Below are 19,167 nucleotides of genomic sequence, written 5' to 3' on the forward strand. Positions count from 1 at the left end.
ATGTTCACAGTTATTTCTTTTTTTATAGACTCCTTGGGTGAACACAGATAATTTTACTCAATATTAATTCGAAACAGTTTTTTTCAATATTCATATAAAAAACAATGGATTGATTTTATAAACAATGTTATAATATGTTAGATAACGTAAATTTTTACTACGTCATAAAATATGTAGAGCTATTATAACGAAATTATGTACATCATAGCTCGTTTTTATACGTCATAAAATATGATTTTTGTACTAAATTATAGTTTAGCATTGAACCTCTTTGACACTTTTATTTACTTTTATGAATTCAAAACTCAAAAAATAGGATAAAATTTATAAGTTTGTCATATTAAACTTATCATAATAATAAAAATGACCAAGATTTTTAGAGTTATCATTATATATTCTAAATAAGTTATTAAAAATCATAAAATAAAAAATGATTTATGAAAATCAAATTTTGAATTTATAAGTTGCATAGAAAAGGTTTTAACACCTTGTAATATCTTTAGTTAAATATACAAAATTAATGTAATTGTTTTTTTAAGTTGTTTGAAAATTAATTTGATTTTTATTTTTTATTAAAAAATGGGTGTGAGAGCGACCAAGGAGAAAAAAAAGAAATTGAAAAATAAAACTAATTTTTAATTTTAAGTTTTATATCTTTAGAAGATGATGTTTGTGAAAAAAGTGAAATGTCAAAGAAAGGGGTGAATCTGAAATTAACAAATGTGGAGTGTATGCAGTGAAACATGCAAGTGCAAAAAGAGGTATGAGATTACTAGACGTAGGAGCTGCATGGAATAAAACAGAATAACCCACAATGTAATAAAAACAACACTATTTCTTCCCGCACCTTCAAAATTCCAGCACCACCATATTTCAAAACTATTTCTTATGAACAATTTTTTTTTTAAATATAATAATACCTTTTTATTCTAATAATTACCAACAGAGTTAATTTTTTATTTTTATTATCATAATACAGAAATAGATAACATCCATATTATGATTAAAGTAATATTAGTGAAAACACATGTTCAATTTTTAATAATAACAAAAGATAACAAAGTTATAATTAAAAAAAACAAATACAAATGTTTTTTTATAATTTATTATAAATACATTTTTGTTTACTTTGGAGGTAATATTTTATTATAAATAATTATTTTAGTTTAAAGAACTGTTAAATTTAAAAATAAAATAAAAAATAGTTAAATTTTAAAAATATTACTTCAAAGATAAAATTGACAAACACTAACTTATTAAAGGATAAAATTAAAAAAACATATAAAAAAATAAACGTGAACTGCCAGATTAAATATATTTCTCAAATTTTTTTTGTTTATTTTAGCAACTCATTAAATATTAACTGCGTGCTAACATGATTTAATATATTTCTCCCCTGTTTTATTTATTTTAGCAACCGATTAAATATCAACTGTGTGCTAAAATATTTGTGAAAAAAAAGATAAAATATAAAAAAGAAAGTATTGTATTTTAACAAATATTATACACAAAAACATTTCATATATATATATATATAGTTTTTAAAATGATATGAAAAAAACTGAACACAAATAACTTACAAAATAATTATAATTAAATAATAAAATGTATAAAATTATATTATAACTATTATACGTATGTATGTTTGTTACTCAAGTAAAGGGAATATACTATTAATATACCATTATTTTATTTCTTTCACAACTTCAAAACTAGGGTCCAGTGAGGAAAAGTAGGAGCTGTGTGTGTCTTCCATAGCCAAGGGTTTTTTTCGATTTCCTTGTCTTCTAACTGATCAATTTAGTGGGAAACACAAACAGCAAAGAACCCTAAACTCAAAATTGCGCATCACATAGTCAACCCTAAGCGCAGCGTTTCGTTCTAAATGCTTCGCGACAGAGTGCGTTAGCTACTTGCTGAGACTCACTGCTTCGTCATGGCTCTCCCACTCGGCAAGCTCACCATTCTCATCGGTGCAGGTTTGCTCTCTCATCACTTCCTCCAATTAATCTTTCTCTCTCTGTTTTTTTTTTTTTTTTAATTTCAATTGCTTTATTCCATAATTTGTTCCATCTCAATTTAGGTTCCTTTGTTTTTCGATGGAACAAAATTTGTCTATCGGTAGGGTTATTGAGTTGCATTTGTATAGAGTGTTGGAATGTCGGAATTCAGTGAGACGTTCTTAAGTGTGTGCATGGTGTTTTGTAGGCTAGGATTAGAATAAACGTGCTTAAATTCGTTTGTGTTTTAGGTATTGTTGGTTCAGTAATTGCTAAGGAAGGCAGTCTGTTTGTGTGTTAGGTATTGTTGGTTCAGTAATTGCAAAGGAAGGCAGTCTGCCTGACGTTTCTGGTCTCGTCTCCGGTGCTTTCAAGGTTAGTTTACAAGAGCTCAACTTGTTTCTCTGGGTGGTTCAGTAATTGTTTTTGTTATTTCTTTTGTAAGTTTTTTAAGCTTATAGTGAACTGTGTGTTTAATGTACCATGCCTATGGATATAAATTAATAGATGCATTTTTTCCTTCTGGGAGAATGATATTCATGATTTTCTTAATTTTATAGTGTTTTCTTTCAAGTATACGATCATTCTCTCCAAAGTGGTATATCTGGGATACCTTGCAAATTAACATAATTTCCAGGAGACCTAGTATATACGGGAAGTGTGGATATGGGTAGGGAGATTATCATTGGTTATGGTGTGGGAAGCTGTGATGTAAAAGTCTTTTGATGACAAAAATTGTGGATTAGACAGTGCCCCCAAGTCATATGATTTAGGTTTTTGGAATTGGATCCATTATTCTACAATGTACACTTCAAAGTCATATAGGCATTGATGAGAATGTAACACATTTTGGGGTCCTGTTTGGGGGACTACGTGTATAAGTTTTGATATGTAATTGTAAGGTGTCTATCAAACTCAAAAGGAAAGTTTTACTGGACAAATGGTTGTGAATTTTTGCTGCTAATTTGTATGGTCGTCAGGGAGAAAAAAAGAGTATCTGGGTTTCTAGCCCTGAGGTGGATGAGTAAGGTAATATTGCAAATTAAAGTTTGTTTCTATTAAGAAAAGGACGATGGAAACCTCCCAAGTTGTTTTGTCTAGTGAGAAGACCAACAGAGGCTCACGCCTATTATTGAGAATAAATAGATCATTGGAAACTTATCAAGAAGAAAAAAGAAAGTAGCTGAGTTTAGAGTACTGAGGTGGATGTGTAAGTAATGATGAAGATCTAGTTTGTTGGAGACAGTTGGAGTTGCATCTATTGAGGAGAAGGTGATGGGAACTTTCCCAAGGTTTAGTCATTTGAGAAGACAAACAGAGGCAGATGAAGAACAAGAAAATATTAGGAGAGACTATTAAATAGTAAAAAACATTCTAATTAGTTTTACCAAAACTTTGGTTTTTCATTAGAAACCTGCTTCGTCAATTTGGCTTATTCCTCCTGCTGGGATAAGTTGGTTGTCATATATACTTGAGAAGTTCAGTCATGTTATTTCAGCCTTTTTATATCCTAAAATCCCAAGTTCGGTAATATTCTGGATGCTATTATTTTATATTAGTTATTGGTTTCAATTTCCATCAATATAATCAGTATATTTCAACTAGCACTTATTGTCAGTGAAATGTGCGGGCTTTTTGCTGATTGTAGTCTTCTTGATCAGGTTGTTTTGAAGCAATTTAAAAGCAGCGATCCTGCTCCAGCTGTTAAAAAGCTGCCTCATAATGATGCTTTGATGGCTCAGGTTTGCATGTTGTTGCTGCTGCCTTTTAGTTGTTCATTATATTTAAATTTAATTAGGAATATTGTTTAGTTAAATTGCATGTATCATGCAGAACATCGTTTAGTGAATCTTATAATACATGACTTTGAGTTCTGCAATATGCAATAATCTTTTACTTTTAATTGTCTCATTTATAACAATTAAGTTGTATTATGAAAATATGTTGTGTAAGTAAATGTATAATGTACGTGCTAACCTGGACGTTGTTCCTGTCTTTGAATTGAATAATGAGAGCATGACCACATTTCTCAGTTTATATTATAAGAGGTATAACTTTTAGTAGTTGAAGTGGGCTTTTCATTTCCCTGTCGAGTTGGCTACAAAAACAAATGCTGTATTTGTAAACATACAGAAATATGGGTAATTGAAATTGCTAATAAACTGTTCATCTACAGGTAAACAGTCTTCGTCAGGAACTACAGCTTCTTGCCAGAGATAGATCAATCACTATTGTAAATTCAAGTGGGACAGGTGCTGGTTAACTACTTTCTTTTACATTTTGTGAGGTTCCTTTTATTCCTTCAGCAATTTAATAAAAGCTGACGTGTTAATTTGCAAATCCTGTGGGTGTCTCCATACTTTGCACAAGCTAACCTGTGTTTCCTTGTTTTTTTTTACTCCAGTGTTATTTTCTGACTTGTTTGAGAAATGCACAGGTGGAAAAAAATATGTTACAGTGATTGTTATTGTTGTGGTGGGATATGGATACGTCTGGTGGAAGGTAACGTCTTTTATTCTCTCAATCATTGATTTAAGTAACTGAATGCTGTAGTAATACATTCAGGTTGGGAACTTTTAGGGATAAAAATTGAATTTTTTATTGGTGCTTTCAATAAGTGCTAGCTGCTATACGAACATGGATTCAGCCATGATCTCAACTTTTGAAATTGAACATAGTAACTGGATAACGTGATGGAAGGTTGATATTTGGGATGGAGAGAAGCCTAGTTGGAGAGGCTTGGGGGAATCTGAATTCTTGTTTATACCCTCATGCCATAGGAAAGTTGTGAAGGGACCCCCACTATGACTGTTTCATATGCTGCAATATGGGGATTATAAAATGAAGTTTTGGCTTCTGCTATTGATGGATGTCAAGCATGTGATTGAAAGTTTTCCAATCTTGTAAAATATATAAACCCTTTTTGAGATGATATTTTCTAAAAGTTTTATTATGATCTGTTCGCGTAGCAATCGTTCATGTTTGTTTGAGTTGTTGCAAATAATCTTTTTAACTTAGCCAAATTGCATTTATCATTCTTTTCTTAGAAATGTCTTTACTGGTTTAGTTTTAGCTCAATTCTGTCATTGCTTGCTGTTAGATGATTGTTAATTATCAAGTTTGCATGGGAGTGAAAAATCCAGGAACAAAGTTTGTATACCAAAAGTGAAAACTCTAAAAACTATGAGAGAAAATCATTGACATTGTTGGGTAGTAATAGTATAACAATCTACATGTATTATTGCTCCAACTTCTTAAAGGTTTTGTCCGCTCTTATGCAAAGGTCTGTCATTGTGCATGAAATTGTCTAAACTGGAGTCTATGCCAGCAGTTGGATGCTAATTCACTTCTTGTCTATCTTTTTTAACAATTAATCTTACTGTAATCTTATTACCTTACTTTCTCCAAATCTTCAAGTTCCCACTCTTATGATTTAGTTTTATGACTCTTGTTTGCTTGCAGGGATGGAAGCTTCCTGATTTGATGTTTGCAACTAAACGTAGTTTGTCTGATGCTTGCACATCTATTGGTAATCAGATGGGGAAGCTGTATGGAACCATTGATGTAATTTTTCTTTTCTATTGGATAGTTTCTTCTTAGATTGTGTCAAAACCAGTCATTTCTTTTAGAGATGACAATGAATGACAACTGTCTGTTGGTATAATAGCTATATAGTATAAAGTAAAATATTAAGTAGCAAATGAGTAAATATTTTTAATAATACAACTATGTAGTATTTATTCGGATGTTTGTGGACTATAAAATATACAAAACATATGAACTTGATGAGGATCTTAGTTTGTTTTTTTTTTTTTTTATAGAGGCCATGGGCGAATCTCTAGAATACTGGAAGTGCACATTATGATATGTATCCTTTATGGGACTTTTATCAATGACAATATAATGTTTTTATAAATAGATTTGGTAGTAAACCTGCTTAACTCCAATTTTATTCTCTCTTTTATGACTGCTTTCAAATAATTTTTGAGCTTGATTTGATCCTTTATGGGACTTTTATCAATGACAATATAATGTTTTTATGATAGATTTGGTAGTAAACCTGCTTCACTCTAATTTTATTCTCTCTTTATGACTTCTTTCAAATAATTTTTGAGCTTGATTTCTCTTTCAAGCCTTTTTGAGATGAATATTATTCATGTAAATATTTTCTGACAGCTTTAAGTGCAATAATTTTCGTCATTAAAATTAGTATATTTCCATTGTCAAAGTATATTATTTCCTGTATTTCTAACATTATTTTAGTGGAACTTAGTGTGGTCAATAAAAGATAATGCTTCTAAATCTTGTTTTCTGGTCTGATTAGTTTTCTGACTTTCTCTGGCCATTCAGAATAATACTGAACAGTTCTTTTACCGTGGAATAGTGAAAAGGAATAATACTTAGTCATCTACAATGATTTCAGGATGTAAAGAAGAAATTATCTTCAAGAATGAACCGTTTAGATGAAAATTTAGACGAATGTGCTGCCCTTACTGAAAGCACCAGGGAGGAGGTAAGTAAAGATTTTATGATTTCTAGTTTTTCCTTCTTCATTGTTTAACATATGAATATCTTCTGTTACAGATATCTGTAACTCAACAGAAGGCAGATACGATAAGTGGAAATTTCAAGTCTGTTCATGTTGCAGTCCGTGTTCTGGTAAATCAATTGCTGGAATATTTTACTTTTAATTTTGTTGGTGCTTGTTTAACTTAGCTTGATTACTTTTCTTCCCAGGAATCTAGAATTAAAGAAATAGAAGAGAAACAGGTATAGTCAATTTGATTTCAGTCATTGCATAATTTAATTTTTTATGCTATTAATATTGGTTACATCCGTGATTTACTATTTATTAATCCGTGTAGGTGGCCACAACCGAAGGAGTAACCATGTTGTGTCAATTTACTAAGACTTTGGAAAATAGCAGAACCACAGAGTATATCCAGGCATGAACCAAATGTTTGTTGCAATGTTTTTTTTATTTGTTTAGCTTGGTTTTGTGGTCTGAACTTCAGATTTGGGTTCTATTATGTTACTGTTTTTTTACCATATAATTTGCTAACACTTCTGTTTTTAATATATAGCCATCATCATCCAGTTCTTCCAGGCCAGTCATTGAGCTACCACCCGTTTCACCCTCTTCGAGGGTAAGCATTTTTCTCCACTTCCATTTTATGAGTGCAATATGACTTCGGGTGAACTGTTCTTGTCAATTAGACATGCTGGTATATTATGTTGTAAATTTATAAGATGTCTTGCTGTTAGTTTAACAGTATATTTTGTTCATTGGCCTAGAAAATAAAGCTGTAAGCTAAAGAATGAATGCAGTCATCAAGTTTGGTTTTGTATTGTAGCCCCCTCACCCCTCCCGAAGACTTTCGCTTGTCCACTTCCTTTGATAATTGTTCCTATGCTTACTCCTAGTCTGTATTATACAGGGTTCACAGTCGGGTTCATCTAGGCTGTCACTTGAGCTACCTTCTGATACGCCATCAGCAAAGGTAACTTCTATATAGAAATTATACTTCCTGAGTATGCTTAGTCTTAGTATCTGCATGGTTCGAAAGGTGGACAGTAGGGGAGTTGAGATGAAGGTTACACTTGCCTACATGAGAAGCTGGAAAACAAAATGTACTTATTTTCAGTTTGAGTCATGACTTAAATATTTTTTTCTTCATTCCAACTTATTGTCTCTTGCTCAACCAAACAAACCATGAATCTAGTAATGCAGTTGGTATTTGGAAAGAATCACATAAACACATCCAAATTACGGGTGTGGCTGTTGATGTAGTTGTTTATTCATGCTCCTTGTCAAGACTTTCCCATGCCTTCCTCTCATATAAGTTCTTCTACATAAGGGTTTTGTCACTTTTGTCGTCTCTCAACTCATCCAAATCCTTCATATAAGTTTGTGCAGTCTTTGTAACCGTGTTTTACTTTTAATTGAAAGCTTTTACTGCTTCACTACTTGTGCTAATTGTTAATTTTTCCTACCATTTTGTTTTTTAACAGGATGGATCGCCATCAACAATATCGACTGATCAACCATCTCCATCGAATTCTGGTGGATCTGTCCAGGTTTGCCATATTCTGTTTTGCTTACTCAGATTAATTTACTAGAGAGGTGTGTGAGAACGGTTAGTTGTCTCACATGACATCGTTTAGAGATGCTTGGCTATGTTTTTTGCCACCGTGATTTTTAATTTTACATATTTGTGGGATGTGGCTAAAAGTTGAGAAGTTTGTGTTCGTATTGGTTAAATGATACATTTTCCTTGGAAAACCCAGTTTTATTTTTATGGATGTGATTTTCACAATTAAAAAAAATATTTCCCATTTATTACAGTTGTCTGTAGTTGTAATTTAAATTCGTATTTGCATGATTTTATTGTCTTTGTTACCCACATTATTCTTAAATATATGTTTTTGAGTTTTGACCTTGTTAGTTTGGAATGTCTTTTCAGGAGAGTAGAACCAATGGATCTAGTTCTGGCTTGTTTGGGCTGGCTAGGTTATCTAGCGTCTATACTCCATTTCTGAGCAGAACTCGGAGTGCCACAGATTCAGTAGTCCAACAAACTCGTTCGACTAGTTAACAGTAATAGCTTGTCATTTCTTCCTCTTTTTATTCTGCAGTAAACAACTATAGATTATTGGACCTATGGTGGGGGTGAAAATCCTCCCCTGTTGGTGTCTGTTCAAAAAACGTATGCACACCATCAATTATAGTATGCCCAGGCCAGAGTATAAACTGACTGGGCATTGAATTTTGCAGAGATGTTTCTCTCGAGTTTCATTAGGATTAAAATTAAATAAGAATCTCCAATATTGAACTGGGAAAGCTGGTCAAGAAAGAGTGACTATTGAGTTGTCGTGAACTCTTTTGTGAATTTTATACAAATCTTGTTAACAAATTTTCGCATAGCTCTAATAATACAATGACGGCCTTAGAAACCGTTGTAAGTGCATTTTGTTGTTCGGATCGTTCTGTTGTAAGCAGGTCTCCATATTGATAATGGTTCTTTTGGAAAGATTTTCCATATGAAATTGGATGGAAATATTATTGTTGCTTTAGCAAATCTACATGTTTAAATATAAAAATCAATAGTTAATAAATATTTTCTACACAAATAATTCTTGATGAGAAATTACAACTTGATGAATAATTTTACAGTTTAGGGTTTAATGTATGAATCGTTTAATGTAGACATACTTGTCAGGACATGAGCCACGTAAAGTTAAAATACTACTATTAGTAGTTTTTATAGTAGACTAGTCATTGAATTGGTTATGAGATTCATTCAATGTTTGATTACATATGATTAAAAACTTGTATAAGGAAGTATTGAATTATATTTCTACTATTATGAAATAACAAAACCTTAATTACATTAAACTGTGCGAATGAGCTCTCTCAATTATTCTCAAATTTATAGTCTTGTCTTTCACCAATCACCAATTGAATTATATAATGAACTTTGCTAATATAGAAATATAAATATATTTATTATATTGAAAAAAAAAGTATTTATTATGCGAAGTAGTTTAAGTATTATTTGCCTTTATAATAATATATATACCAAATATATAATCATACATTTATATATTTAAAATATGAAAATTTAAAAATGAATATTGAATGATATATTTACAACATTTTTAATTTTTAACAATTCATTTATGATTTAATAATTATATACATAATAACTTAATAATCTATACTTTACATATGATATGACGACAGTATTATTTTTTATGGACGATTCTTTGTTGCGTACGCTAATTTTCTTTTTACAATTATATAATTATCATGACAATTGGTTAGGTATATTATGATAATTGAAATATCAACAGTTTTCTAAAAGTAAATATAATTTAATCATGGAATTTATTTATTTTTTGTTGTGTAATAAAAAATTAAACACACAAGCAGGATCGTGTTTTCCCTCGTACATATATTGTCTTCTAAATAAAATATGTAAAATAACATAAATGTATAAATGTATAAATGTACATATTATTATTAAAAAGTTTAAAACAAAATCAATTTCATTTAATTTATTTTTCATGAATGATAATAAAAACGGTGAGAATGGCGGGAGATTTAAGGGTATGGTTATTTTTCCCTCTCTTTCCCTGTGTGCAGCGTGCAGTAGTGACATTAGAAATGGTGCTCACAGGCAGAGAAAGCTTGATTCGATTAATCGGCAGACGGAGGCGCTTCCTCCCCAATCGCCGCTCTATTCTCTCCGATCCCATTCCTGATCCTAACCCTAACCCGAACCCCAGCCCGAATCCGGTATTGCATCGGATCTTTTTTAATCTCTTCCTTTGTGCTGATGTTTTGAGTGACACGTTCTCGTCGTTTTCATTTTCAGGTTGTCGAACAACCGTCGCAGCAACCAGATCAAAGCGGCGACGTACAGTGCCCTGTTTGCGGCCGCAACCTTCCAGGTGATGATCACAACCGCATAAACTCTCATCTCGGTATGTATGCACGCTATTCACGTTTATATTCTTGCTTACATCAATGTTTCTTTAAACTCTCTCATCTCGATTTTCACTCTCAGATGCGTGTCTCTCTCATTCACAACCAAAACCAGCAACAAAACGAAAGCTTTCCCAACGCACCCTCCTTGAGTTAAACTTTTCCCCATCCAATTCCAGACCTAAACTCCAGAGTCTCACTCACGAATCTGACAGTGCTTCCTTCCTTCCTCTTCCAAACAACGGCTGTGAGGAAGTGGAAAATTGCGATAAGCAAGAACCGCCTGAAAAACACGAGACTGGAGTTAATTCTACACTTGCTGCCACTCCCTCATTTTCCTCGCCCGTGAACAGTGGGGTGCCTGAAGATTCTAAACCAGTTGATGTGCTTGGTGTCACGCTTGAAACTTTCATCGTTGGCCGGAGGCACGCTGATAATCCAGACGAAATATGTGCTGGAACCGCCATATCTCTTTTGAGGGACCCTCAAAATGTTAAGGACCCCAATGCCGTTAAGGTTTGTTTCTTTTTCCCTCTATATTAGTGGTATCTACTGTATGTAGTTTGAAGGAGCTCATTGCTGCTCTTGGTTCAGGTTGTTTCTGGGGATTCTGCGTGCTGTAAGTCGTTAGGTTTTCTTCCCCGCCATCTAGCCCAGTACCTTTCTCCTCTTATTGACAACTATGGCCTTGGATTTGAGGTATTCAAAATTTTAGACTGTTCATGAGTTGTTTATGTATTAATGTGCTTATGTCGGTTCTCTTTTCTCTTTTAGTTGTGTCAATTGGATTATTGAAATAGAAGGTGCTTGAAGAGTTTATTTTTGCATTATGTGATATATAGAATATATCAATAATTGATAATCGGTGGCTGAAGTTTCATTGGATGTATATGAGATTAAAGGGATTTTGCAGGTGGTTTCAAGGTTAAATTTGTGATTCTTGTTGTTCTGTGGACAGGGTAAGTTTAGCGTTTTGGGTTTGACAGCATATAAAGGAAACTAAAGACGTTGTAATATAACCCAATAAACCACCTATTAGAAATGACTGACATTCTTCTAGAATTATTGGATAAGTGCTCTAATTACGTAACGGCTGGCATTCTTTTGAAATTACTGGCCCACTTGTTTAGTCTACTCATTTATTCTAAAGATCACTTGATAATTCTTCTAATTACTCAAAAGATCATGGATTAAGCAACTTAATACTCAGCCTCGTCATTTTTCTCTTTGGAACTTGTCCCAGGGGCATGTTACATCTGTTCCAAAACATTCTCTTGAAATCGTCCCAATTCAAGTTACGTGCCACAAAACAGCAAATGGTGAAAGCAAGTACGCCGATGAGACCTTTATATGCTTATGGAAAAATGTTCAACATGTTGTTAAATTTGAAAGCAGGAATCCTCCTTCAACTGTAAAGTATCAGCTGAATTTTTTTCTTATGCTACAAGAAGCGTTAAGAAATAATATTCACCTTTTAACTGAAGATGAGAAAACCTATATGGGTATTAATACTAGTGACTTTTATTTTATTTTTAATTCTTAGTCAGATATTTTAAACATTATCTCATCTATGGATGATTGGACAGATTCATTCACTTTACTCTCAAATGAAAGTCAGAGGCTTTTTATCCGGCTATACACTAGAAAAGGTTATTTAAATTTCATACTTATTTTAAATTCCGGTTGTCTTCCATGGGGCACTAAAACTTATGTCACATCACGAATGTTGATGCCCTGATTATTCATGTCGTGACAGTCCCACTCGTATCTGAAAGAAATGCTTCTGTTTGTATCCAAATAGAGATCTTTTTGTGCGAGTTGTTATAAGAGAATATGCCTATTGTTTAAAGTGATTTTCTGAGCTGCCTATTAATCATCTTTGAAGTTTTTGTTGATTTCGAATTGATACATTTTTCATATTGGGTTCTCATGAAGGACCTTGGTTTCGCATGTCTAGCATTTCGTATTCTGAAATAGAGGATACTCAAAAGGCAGTGAAGGAACTTGCTGGTAATTCAATATAATTCGTAAGGTTCATTTCTTCTTTCCATGCAAATATGATTTAATCTTTTGCTATTAAATCTTATTCCACCTTTGTAACCTGTATCTTTGGTATACATATTGCAGAGAAAGAATACATACATTTTATTGAAGGTGCGAATCAACTATGTATGAGTGATGTGAAAGATATCTTGAATGTCCTCAATGTTTCTGAATTGCGTGAAATTTGGAGCATTTCGCTAAAAAAGGTTAAAATTAATTGCTTGTTTTAGGACTACACACACACACAATGTTTTTCTTATTAATTTTTATAGTAGGCAATTGGTCGTTGTGTGCAAGTTGCCTGTGTATCAATCTCTTTTTGCTGTTAAATAATAGTTGTATCCTCTGATACACATTAAGTGATATGAAATTGCTGTTCTGAAATCTGTCGTGGTCAAATTTATTGTTTTCTGAAGGTTCTGAGTTTACCATTTGTTACTTTGCTTCCAAAGAAGTTAAGGGCAATGACATTAGTTGATGTTCAGTGCTACCTATTAGGTTATTGTTTTTTTTATTTTGTTTCTAAATTAAATGAGTGCATAAGATCGTTGCCTTTAAGTTTTAGGAAAATTGATTTGGTAGGATTTGCGTTCATTTGATGTGATCAGTTACACTGCTTATCTTGTATTGCAAAATGTTGTCAAATGGATGGTTTGTACTTATTGGGTCGATTGTGCAAGTTAAGTGTCAATATTTCAGTTCTTACATTTTCTTGACACATCGTCATCCCTTTTTTTTGTTTTGGTTTACTTTTTTTTCTTAGTTTGTTATCCTTATAGGAGTGCATCCTGAGCATAATGTGTATTCTCTGACAAGTGAGTGGAGCTTTTTGGATGGATCCTTCTAAATTTGGTTGTATCCATTGTAGAAGTTCCTAAATTGAATATTGGCTTCTGATGACTACATAGTAAGAGGGCTGTGTGGACAGATACGGGCCAAACAATTGAATATTTTTTGTTTCTCTATACAAACCTAGATGTTAAAAAATTAATTAGGTAATGCATCTGATGTGTGTTATTTGCTGTGTCCTTGTCAGTTTTCTTATGAACTAGCTATTAAATGTAGTATATTCTATTAATGTTCTAGGGTGGTGGTCATGGGTTGAAGAAGCAGCATCTGATTTCATCCATTATTTCTAGAGACGCCGGTGTACCTTGGTATTAAAATTCTAGTTGTGCTTTTATAATCTGTGGAGCAAATATGTTTTATTTAATATTTGCTTCCCGTTGAATGCAGGTCACAATTATCAACTATGATTTTGGAAAGATCTGGTTCTTGTATTAGGATTTCATCAAAATCTGAGTCTCTTATGTGGCGTACTGAGGTGTCTCTTTGATCTCTGCTAATTTTGATTAAAGGATTTATTCAAATTGGATAATATTTAGGTCTGATGTAAACGATATTCCTTTTGCAGAGACTTTTCTTCTTAAATGGAGAACAGGATCTGTCTTCCTTTCTACTTGTGGATATGGGAAAAATTAAGTATCCAGCTTACAACTGCATAATATCAGAACCAATTTTCTCAAATCGCAGGAATCTGCTCTCTTATGAAGAGGTAAATATCCAAGTTCAGAGGTGTTAGTGGTCTTCCGTTCCATATATGACATTAGGTTTTCAGGCTATTGAAGTGGCGCAAATTATGGATGAAGCTCTTGATACAAACAAAATTGAAGTGGTATTAAGGTGCATAAAGCTTGCTGAATCCCGTGTATCTACTGATTTTCCTGACCGGTACTCAACTTCTGAATCAGTATCTTCAATTCGGCACTTATTTACAGCATCATGGGTATACTCCAAAGTGGTCACCGTGGGGATTTCTTTCCTTGAGCAGGAGCGCAGGTATGAAGTTTTTGAGGTTTGTTAGCAAACCCTTAAATCTTGTTCAAATGGATACATAATGACATCAAAACCTATACAACATGTATTAAACTTGTATGAGAGTGAAGTTAATAGGATACTAAAAGTCTATGAGAGAAGGAAGAGAACATAGACTATTATTGGGTAATATTGCGTTAGCTCTCGCTTGCGTGTAAGGGAGGATGCTTGGGCTGTAAGTCAGTGAGTTAGTTGAGTTAGTAGTTGGAAGGTAACAACAAACTATGTAAGGGCTGCAGTTACTCTGTAGAGGGTAGCTATTATTTTGATTGTTGTATAGACAGGACAATTCATATCCTGTGGAGGTGGGATTCATCCCCCTATTGGAGGCTTGTACATTGAGAGAATTCTTTACAGAGGAATTATTCAGTTCATTCCTTTTCTTGGTATGGTGTGTGTGTTTTACTGTTGAGATATCGATAGTTCTTGGACTTTCTTGACCCAAGAACCTATCAACTAGGTCGGACCAAAGTGGATGATGGTATTTTAGCTTTTAACGGTTTCTGGTTTTAGAATTTATTAGATCCTTCCTTGGATGACTGTATCTAGCACTATAGTGCTCTTTAGTTGTGAACTATCATAGTTTAACTATGAACCCCATATAGTTAAATCCTAATAGATAAGAGGATATGGGAAATCCTAAAAAACCAACACATGATATGGCTTACATACTTTTAAATGTATTTATTCTAGAATTTACACAACAATAGCGACTTCTTCCCCCATCTACTTCAACCACTTTTCTTTCTGTTTACTGGACAAACAGTTTCTGTAAAATAAAAAATAGTAAGATCAATTCCTTGCACCATAGTTGTCATAAAGTGGATAATGTAAACATAAAATCTAGTTGAGTTTCTCTTATTACTACAGTTGCCGTGAAATACAAAATCAGAGGAAGAAGATTTTCTTCAATTACACAGAACAGAACTGATACGAACCCAATTTTACAAGCCCTAAAGAATCTTGTTGCGTGAGCTAGTGGCCAAAACAGAATTCATTTGCTGCAACCTGTGAGCACTTAGTAGTGTTGTGGTACTTTTCAATACCAGAAGTACTGCAAACCCCAATCTACAGGAGAAGAAACCCATTTTTCTGCCAGTTGCCCATGCCATGAATAGTAGTACAATCTTTGACATTGAGACCTACAAGTATTCGAAGCACTATTTTGTGGCCAATCTCCTTTTTGTGGATCTAAGACTTCTATGTGAGAAGTGTCGAAATAGCTGTGAATGTGTGAAATAGAGTTAGCAGTCCAGCTCACATTGTTACAGTGGAAACAATTTGAATGTGTCCTATGTGATGGGTTTTTGCTGTATCTATTTCCTTGAAGCTGTGTGAGTCATGTCAGATCCCTGTTTCTTGTTACTAATGATGTGGAGAAGTAGAAGCTAGAACAAGTGGTGGAACCGTGATTGAATGTTTCTTACAGGTCTTAGTTCTGCCCTGGTGGCACCAATATCTTATGCTTCTTTATGTAATGATTCCGGCAAAGCCTTTGATTCTGATGATTACTGCCTTTAAGAACCAATTTGAAATGTGATGATTACTAATTCGCTGATGCTCTCTTATGTTATATTTATGTTGAAACTGGTCATACGAAGTATTCAAACAAACCTGTCCTAAGCTGCCTGGTCTATTTTCTCTAACTACTAGCACCATAAAATCTGGTCAAGTGTGATGATCATACGATTGCTATGTCAACTTATGAGTACTATGAATGCAAAGTTTCAGGTTTCTTTGCGCACACCTCATTGCTTTACTTTCCTCTTGTCCACTTATTGTCATTGATTTATCGACTCTAGTTCTGCACAACTCATGTTCCTGCACCATTTCATCCTCAGCCTCAACAATAGATTTTATCCATATTTACTGAGTGAAATAGCACCACCTATTAAAGATGAACATAGATCATGCTCCTAATGGAATGAACTCCAATATTGTTACGCCTCCATACAGCCTTAACTCTAAGGATGTTAAGTAAGCTTGATTTTCATTTATGTAGAAATAGATGGAGCATATGTATTTGCTTACATGGGTTCATTGAAGAGGTGACATTTGTTTCTCAGGTACACTGACGCAAATAATTTGCTCAGATGGCTGCTAAATGTTTTCCCTTCTGATTTAAGAAGAGGATATTGGACACTGAGGTTATCAATTGATTTGGAGCACCTGGGCTTCATTGATGAGAGTCTCCAAGTATCTGAAAACGGGTTGCTGGATCCATGGGTACGTGCTGGTTCAAGAATGGCACTGCAAAGGCGGGTTCTTCGTCTAGGCAAACCACCAAGGCGCTGGAAAGTTCCTAGTTATTCTAGGTCTGCACTGCAGAAGATCCCTCAGGTAAATTGCTTATTGTTTTATGATTCATTGATTCTTACCTATGATTTGCTTGTGTCCTACTCTTCAAATTAACATTTCTGATATTCTTTAACAAGGCCTTCTCATTGTGGCTGTTGTAATGATTCAGGTTTTTGTTCAAGGGAGACCATTGAATTCTGATTTGGGAGGAAAGAGTAGGTACTACAATGAAGAGGGGAAACAATGTGGAGTGGAAGAGCTTGCTTTGAATTACTATGCTAGGGATGGAGGTGGATGGCAGGGTGTTCACGCAGAGAGCGGGATATGGTTAACCATTTTTGGGCTACTTATGTGGGATGTCATATATGCCGATGTACCAAATGTCTTTTATACTAGATTTCAGGTACATTTTATTCAGTTAATTAACCCTCCCATCTTTCTCAGCTTTCAACTTTGTGCTGCATTACTATATTTCGTGTACGATGTCTTGGAGATGTTGTGGAATAAAATTTCCACAGCAGTTTCAACTATATATAGATTGTTGACAAAGGTCATTTTCAAGTTTTGCTTTTCCCTTTTTACCTGTCTCTAGTTCCCTTTCCATTGTTCCTCTACGTTGCCAGTTTGTTGAGCCTTTTTCACCGGTGCTTGAGTTCACAATCTGAAGTTGTCTTACAAGTCACTTCTCAGAAGCTGCTTCAGGGAAGCTTCGTTGGCTCCTACCTTTAAAATTAAAGCTTGACGAATTAAGGGATAGAGGATTTTTTTTTTCTTTCCATGGACTTCTAATTAAGGGCATAACTGTTACCATCATCCATCATGAATCTGATTATTTTCATGGTTATTCTGTTGTAGTTCAACCAAAGACATTTTTTTAACTGTGTTATGCTAGAATTACGACTTTATGTTGATTATTTGTACTTTTGCCTTTTACTCAATTACGGTTAAAAAAATATTGTTAGAAGACTCGTATTTAGTGTTTGTTAGAAGACTCGTATTCATTCATTGTAATTTTACTCATTGGTCTTGAATTTACAGAATGCTCCTTTAGATTTTGCTACTGATGGTTTTTATACTTCAAGAAAGAGTGTCATAGAATCCCATCTGCAGCAGATTCGTGATGGCATGGCTGAGGAGTTTCTTATTAAGTCATGGGAAACACATATTGGAACAGCATGTAGAGGAGTTAATTGGGACTCCCATTCTTTGGATGAGCTTCGCGCTGCTGTTACTTGTGTTGGGGGCACTTGTTTGGCATCTCTCTGCCAACTTCTGGCTCAAGATTATCGGAGCTGGTCTAGTGGGATGCCTGATTTGCTGCTATGGCGTTTCCATGGAGAATACAGTGGTGAAGCCAAGCTTGTTGAAGTTAAAGGCCACAATGACCGACTCTCCGAGCAGCAGAGAGCATGGCTATTGCTGCTTATGGATTGTGGATTTTCGGTTGAGGTTTGTAAAGTGAAACCGTTGTAAGTTGCTTATTATTACTACTCACGTTGAAGTTTACTCTGGTACATTTGACGAAGTTCATTATTCATTTACAAGCAATACTCTTGGAAAGAAGAGGAACGGCTCTATACGACATATGAACTACTCTACTCTTGACCGAGTAGTAATAGGTGCCCAGCCAGAAGAGTAGGGTATTTCTTCTTCCATCCTCATGGTTACTTCCTCTTATATTTATTTTTAGATTGTCCAATCTGAAATATATTTTTTAATTTTAGATTGTCCAATCTAAGGAAGATTTTCTGATTGAAAAATCTGAAATAGATTTTTGAATTTTATAACCTGGAATCCAATCCATAAACAATTTGGACATTTTCCCACAACTATAAAGGTGCAGGAAGGAAGTATAAAGGTGCTATAAGAAATTGTAGAGAAGCAAATGCCAACAGAGCCAATGAACCATTGACGCAATGGAGAGATTGAACACGTTCATGCAGTAATTCTTGTTGTAGATTCTTCATCTAATTATGCAATTATTTTTTCTCTAGCCGGTTGTTCATTTAATTATTCGGTTCCGTGCCTTATCAAGTATTAACTGTATGTATGTTACGGAGATTACTCTGGTAAATTAAAGTATCATTGTCCACAAATGAAAATGAATAGTAATGTCGATCAATCGCACGAGCAATGTAACTGGAACAACCCCACCAACACATAAGAAGTGACCCTTTTCAACTCTTTTGTCTTTGTCAAAATTCTGTAGCACAGCACAGCATTGTATGTCATTCCGTCTCTGTTAAGGTTTGTTCATTTGATAGGACCTATCCTTGATGAGTGAAGTGAATGTATATTTGTCGTGTCCATTAAAGTTAAGCTACATTCCTCTTTTCTACAAGAAATAAATAAGTTAGTTAATAATATCATTAATTTAAATTCTATTTTTAAATATTCGATCAAATAATATAAGTACTAAGTTTTAACGATATTGCAAGTTACTTAAGAGTTTTACACTTTTCA

General features: G+C 33.8%; 2 protein-coding genes across 3 annotated transcripts; both read left to right on the top strand.

Annotated features, from left to right (window-relative positions):
* Positions 1-1,718: 1,718 nt before the first annotated feature.
* Positions 1,719-8,963, top strand: LOC106758037. 2 transcript variants are annotated; one of them, XM_022780073.1, is made up of 14 exons: positions 1,719-1,979; positions 2,252-2,375; positions 3,662-3,742; positions 4,177-4,252; positions 4,438-4,502; positions 5,463-5,564; positions 6,424-6,513; positions 6,585-6,659; positions 6,738-6,770; positions 6,866-6,946; positions 7,085-7,147; positions 7,439-7,501; positions 8,013-8,078; positions 8,465-8,963. In XM_022780073.1, the coding sequence occupies exons 3-14, from the start codon at positions 3,734-3,736 to the stop codon at positions 8,594-8,596; spliced, it is 855 nt and encodes a 284-aa protein (XP_022635794.1). In that variant the 5' UTR covers positions 1,719-1,979; positions 2,252-2,375; positions 3,662-3,733; the 3' UTR covers positions 8,597-8,963. The 2 variants fall into 2 exon arrangements, with proteins under 2 accessions (XP_022635794.1, XP_014496417.1); XM_014640931.2 differs by having other exon boundaries at positions 2,302-2,375.
* Positions 8,964-10,056: 1,093 nt separating this feature from the next.
* LOC106759536 (fanconi-associated nuclease 1 homolog) lies at positions 10,057-18,697 on the top strand. Its single transcript, XM_022780182.1, has 16 exons — positions 10,057-10,299; positions 10,379-10,487; positions 10,571-11,004; positions 11,083-11,187; positions 11,732-11,990; positions 12,075-12,137; positions 12,424-12,498; positions 12,616-12,737; positions 13,618-13,688; positions 13,768-13,855; positions 13,946-14,086; positions 14,150-14,370; positions 16,473-16,746; positions 16,874-17,107; positions 17,743-18,153; positions 18,250-18,697. Exons 1-16 carry the CDS (start codon positions 10,072-10,074, stop codon positions 18,307-18,309), a joined length of 2,895 nt encoding a protein of 964 aa, XP_022635903.1. The 5' UTR covers positions 10,057-10,071; the 3' UTR covers positions 18,310-18,697.
* The last annotated feature ends 470 nt before the right edge of the window (positions 18,698-19,167 follow it).

Source organism: Vigna radiata, chromosome 4, assembly GCF_000741045.1.
Source record: "Vigna radiata var. radiata cultivar VC1973A chromosome 4, Vradiata_ver6, whole genome shotgun sequence".
Classification (NCBI taxonomy): Eukaryota; Viridiplantae; Streptophyta; class Magnoliopsida; order Fabales; family Fabaceae; genus Vigna; species Vigna radiata.